This window comes from Cyrtonyx montezumae, unplaced genomic scaffold, assembly GCF_038088225.1.
Source record: "Cyrtonyx montezumae isolate F1298 unplaced genomic scaffold, pur_monq_1.0 scaffold_3, whole genome shotgun sequence".
Taxonomy (NCBI): Eukaryota; Metazoa; Chordata; class Aves; order Galliformes; family Odontophoridae; genus Cyrtonyx; species Cyrtonyx montezumae.
In genome coordinates this window covers 148,037,187-148,042,130 of record NW_027072034.1, presented here as the reverse complement: position 1 = coordinate 148,042,130, position 4,944 = coordinate 148,037,187, and the positions used below count along the sequence as shown (strand labels likewise).

Below are 4,944 nucleotides of genomic sequence, written 5' to 3'. Positions count from 1 at the left end.
AGGTTAACATTGGAGCCCCCCAAGAGTGTCAGCATTTAGAGGATGTCAGCATTTTCTCCTAAAAAGATCGTACAAAGTCACACAGCCTTTTTGTTAAGGCATAGTATATTTCAAGATAATTCCGTTGAAAGATTGAAGACTATGTCAAGGTAATACTTTGTATGGAACAGAAGTCTGTACCATCAGTTATTATTGAAGTAAATCCTAATGGCGCTGTGCTCTTGGCAGTCTGACGTAGAAGTACAAGCACTTCAAAGTATGATCTTGTTCTTATATTCTTTGTGCTGAACACGTTCCTGAAACTTGCAAACCTCTGCTCGATCGGCCGTGCAAGTTGGTGTCCTTGTACACAAACCAGATATTTGCTCCCCACAAAATCATATTAAGAAAACCAAATATCTGTAGGTGAAGAACAAAGTGAGCTTAGGTTAAGAAACAACAGAAACCACCCCAACAATACAGACACGTGAAGAACACAGAAAAGGACTTCAAAACAAGACAGCAACAGCTCTGTCATCTCCTTGACTTGGAAACCTGCGTATGCTCTAGAACATTAGGAACCATTTTAAACAGACTTCCCTGGAAATCATATAGCTGACCTGTTCTGTCTTTCATATGGAAATATGAGTTCTTTTCAGTCCCTCTGCACATGCAGAGCACACAGCTATTATACTGGGACAATAAGTAACACTGGGGTTCAAAAAGCAGGTTTCGCTACAAGGACCTTACAGTGAGACAGATCTGCCTTGCTACAAGGATGAGTTCGATGCACATGAGCACTCCATACCAACCATCTTATAAGGAATTCCTTATGCGCAAAAATTCAGACAGTTAATTAAAAAAAGGGAGATCTAGCACCAGGAGGCAGAGCAGGAAGCACAGTGCTTCCTCCTCACTTATTTGGGTGACTGAGTAACACTTAAGGTGCTATGGGTTAGGGACAGAAATAGCATGGAAACTTAAATGTGCCTGGGAACCATTGTATCTTAAAACTCTGACGATGCATCCCTCAAGTCATCTCTATCTAGTTCTCTGAGGAAGCTTCCTTTTAAAGATATCAACATTGTATCATGGTGTAACCAATATCCCCACAAAGCAATCTTAAATTAAATCAGAACATGCAATGAGAATAGGCTTCTCAGGTACCACTGGCATTTATAACGTTCATTGAACACCATATGAGATAAGATATACATACCACAGAGACGTTCAGAGTTCTCATGCTGGTCACAGAACCAAAATGACAAGTTGTTCCTGGGGCTTTGCAAAAGTCGATTAGTGTAATAATGCTGGCCCCTGTAGCTATTTTGATATCAGCAAGTGCCTTTGCCCAACCAGAAGTACTGACCAGCCACAGAAAGGTTGTTACAATAGTTACAGCCAAGTCCTACAAAAGAGAAGTACTCATTAAAAGGTTTAAAATAAATTGAAAGTGCACTAGAGAACAAGGCAAAGACTGTTATCAGCTACATCAAAATAACCATACCAGCACTATGGAAGTGTAATTACTGTTAATCTCTAAATACAAGTCAACATGGGTTATACAGTTATATACCAGCTATTAAACCATATATGCCTTCTGCATCTATCGAGCAACAATTTTATCCTTGAAAAGAAATGTGTTCCTATATCAGATGGCTGGAACTTATTAAAAACTGACGTTTCACAAAATCGGGTGGCAGGAAATCTCAAGTCTGGACTGCTGATACCCCAAAGTTAGGCTTAAAAGATCACTAGGCCTGAGACACTCCAGACCATGCCCAGAAACATCCTGAGGGGCGGGGCTTTGCTATTTAAGGTGATCACAATGCACAAGGTAGCAGTTTCCCTCTGTTCATCACATCCACATTGCAGGTGCACTACAACGGGGGAATTCCCAGTGGCTAACAGGAGTGAAGCTCCCTCACAGAGTAACTGTGTATTCAAACACATAAGAAAGAAGATAGGTTCTGGTGAAGACACTGTTCACTTGAGAAGAAATTTCATTCTAGTCTTAGCTTCATTTAATCTATAGAACAAGATGCCATGGATCAAGGGCTCTGGGTTCCTTCCTCCTTCTGCTCAAGCCATCCAAGATGTGGTTCACACTCCACCTAACTTTTGGAACTAGTGAGTATTCCTACATTAATTCAGCGTAGCTTGTGTTAGCAGTATTTATCATCTTTTTGTACTCCTAAAACAGATACAACATGGAAATGCTTAGTATTACTTACAGTTAGTGGAAGCTTGCTATTGTGCTGATACGCATGCTTATATCCAATATATACTACCAGGGCAGCAACGCAGTAGAGGAAAGCCACTACTGAAAGCATTACAAAGAACTGTGCAGAAGAGGAGAAGTTGCCCACAAGGTAGATGTCAGGCCAAGTCCCACCACAGCGACTGGAATCTGGTGCACTAAATTGAACAGCATTCAGCCTGGAAAAGATTATCTTTTATGTAGTTATAGTCTCCTACGCAGAGAAAATTTCACACAGTCATGCTTCACAACACCAGTGCTCCCTTCAGCATCCTAGCTGTTTAAATTTGTAAGAAAAACTGCTTGAATAACATACCAGTTATACAGCACAGGTAACAGATCTCTGAAGATCGTTCCCTATCCTACATTGATATGTACAACGGTAGCTTTAAAGAATCTTGATCTTGCATTTAGACTAATTGAAGAAAGCAGCCTCACTTGGGAAGCAGATATTTCCAGGAAACACTACTTCTCCAAGAGCGGTCAGGCAGTGGAATGGGCTGCCCAGGGACGTGGAGTCACCAACCTTGGAGGTGTTCAGGGAACATCCAGACACTGTTGAAGGACATGGTTCAGAGAGAATTCAGAGAGAGCTATTGCTGGTTAAGGGGATAGCTGGACTGGGTGATCTTGTAGGTCTTTCCCAACCTTGGTGATTCTATGATTTTGGAAGCTAGCACTTGAAGGTGGAGGGACAGTGAGAGGAAAGACTTAAAATGAAACAACTGCACATCTGCAAGCAAGTACAAGCACTGGATTTTAAGCAAAGGAAGCTCAATAAAGTTCACAACCAGTAGTAACCACTCAACGACCACTACAAAAGCATTTCAGATTCCTACCTTCTCCTCCAAGTGCTTTTACAGAGATGAGGTTTGTGGCTAAGTTCTGTACTTCTGTAGTGGTCTTTATATGCTAGCATCTGAATCTATTGGTACTGCTTATTGGGCATGCAAGTAACACATGCACTTCTTACAGCTGTGCAGAAGTACAAAGAAAGAATAAGCCTTTTCCCTCATGCTCCAGGAAAGCAGCCTGCATTTACAACACTGCAATTATCGCAGTCTTTAGCCATGTACTGAACACCTTCACAAAAATTACAGTGAAATAAAATAAGAAGTTAATGTCTTTATAGGAAGACAGAATGGAAAAGATTATTATGACAACAGCGCATCTAAAGAAGAGTCTTACCTGGGTCCCCAGATCAACTACAAATTGATGAAGAAAGAGACTGGACTAGGGGACTTATTAAGGTTGGAAAATACCTCTATGACTACTTGATTCGTGCTGCTAATTAATCACCTTCCATAGCTTTTCCATACTGGTGGAATATAGTTTAGGAGAAAGTAACACAAAACAGTAACACAGCCAATTATCACCTCTACCTACTTGCCTCCATAAGGCACTGACAATCACACTGCTTTCAAACATAACTATTATCCACTTCCTTCCCCCTCAACTACCACAGATCAAGTCAAGGTGTTTACAATATTGATTGGTATATATAAGCTGTTCACAAAGGAAAAAAAAATCAGTGTATGAGTAACAGCTGGACAGATTAACCTCACCTGAATGGATAAGCAAACGCAGCTGTAACTGTTTTGTTCACCACACCCTTGCAGGAAACCAAAAGGGTAGTTTCACCACGAAAGCCTCCACATGTTGAAGAGACAAAGATGGAGAAAATCTAGAAATTGAAACAAGACATTAGCATGCACCAGTAGATCTCCAAAGAAATCATCCCAGCCTTTTAGGAGAAGCAGCTAATAAAAACCAAGAACTAGGCAAAAAAATAATATGTTAATGAAAAAGCATTAAAGCAAAAGCAAGAAGGAACCAGCACACTGTTTCTATAGAAATAACTGGGGAAAAACCCTAAACAAGTCAGTTTCAAAGATTCTTGTTCACATTCCACTCAGCTCTACTGAGAAAGTACCATTTTGATTTGAATGCTCTCATGGAAACCCAACACAGCCTCTCATGTAGTCTAATGAGCATTTTTAGGAGTCTCAGACACCCACAATTGTGCCGTGTGGTAACAAGAAGCTGTACCTCTAAATAGCTCTAGCTTTCCCTATGTTAAGTAGAGAAACCCCAAAGCTCCTACAAGCAGGAGCTAAGATACTAACAGCCAGCAGCCCAAGTTGCTGTAACAGCTGTAATTAGTAGATCATGATATTTATCTGCAGAAGTGCTTTCTTTCCTCCTAGGTGGGACCTGAGGAGCAGCTCTGTGCAGAGCAGCCACCGCTAGCAGTGCAGCGCACACAGGCTGCCTGCCTACACGCTCCTGCTGAGGCCTGCCCAGCCACAGCCCAGAGAGCCACGCTCTGAGCAGGAGGACAAACTGACAACCTCAGGACCTTCCCTGCCCCACTCACCCACTCGAGGACCTTGATGAAGACCAGGGGCTCCAGCAGCGAGCTACAGTCCACCTGCAAGCCAAACATCCTGCAAGACAACCAAGCAGCTTCTAGGAGCCAGAGAAACCCCCACTAAGCCCCTAGGTCTCCAGGCAGCCTGTTATAGCCACTGCCAGACCCCACCCCACCCACTCACATCACAGTGCAGGTGGCCCCACCCCCATTACCTCATAATGGGTTGGCCTTGCCCCCTAATGCCTTGCGCTGCTGATGGCCCTGCTCCCTGGTCCATCACGCTGTGGCCCTGTGTAAGGTCCAGCTGTGTGAGATGGCTGCTGCTGCCATC

General features: G+C 42.8%; 1 protein-coding gene across 1 annotated transcript; it reads right to left on the bottom strand.

Annotated features, from left to right (window-relative positions):
- Positions 1 to 270: 270 nt before the first annotated feature.
- Positions 271 to 4,719, bottom strand: LOC136051898 (synaptophysin-like protein 1). The gene is made up of 5 exons (XM_065741572.1): positions 4,617 to 4,719; positions 3,805 to 3,923; positions 2,214 to 2,418; positions 1,199 to 1,387; positions 271 to 399 (listed from the first exon to the last, which is right to left on the bottom strand). Exons 1-5 carry the CDS (start codon positions 4,683 to 4,685, stop codon positions 271 to 273), a joined length of 711 nt encoding a protein of 236 aa, XP_065597644.1. The 5' UTR covers positions 4,686 to 4,719.
- Between the last annotated feature and the right edge of the window lie 225 nt (positions 4,720 to 4,944).

Excerpts from the sequence above, each read along its gene's own strand:
- LOC136051898 (XM_065741572.1), bottom strand. The coding sequence starts at position 4,685 with ATGTTTGGCTTGCAGGTGGACTGTAGCTCGCTGCTGGAGCCCCTGGTC. Across the intron at positions 1,388-2,213 it reads ATAGCAAGCTTCCACTAACT|GACTTGGCTGTAACTATTGT; the intron begins GTAAGTAATACT and ends TCTCTTTTGTAG. Across the intron at positions 400-1,198 it reads GAACTCTGAACGTCTCTGTG|ATATTTGGTTTTCTTAATAT; the intron begins GTATGTATATCT and ends CTTCACCTACAG.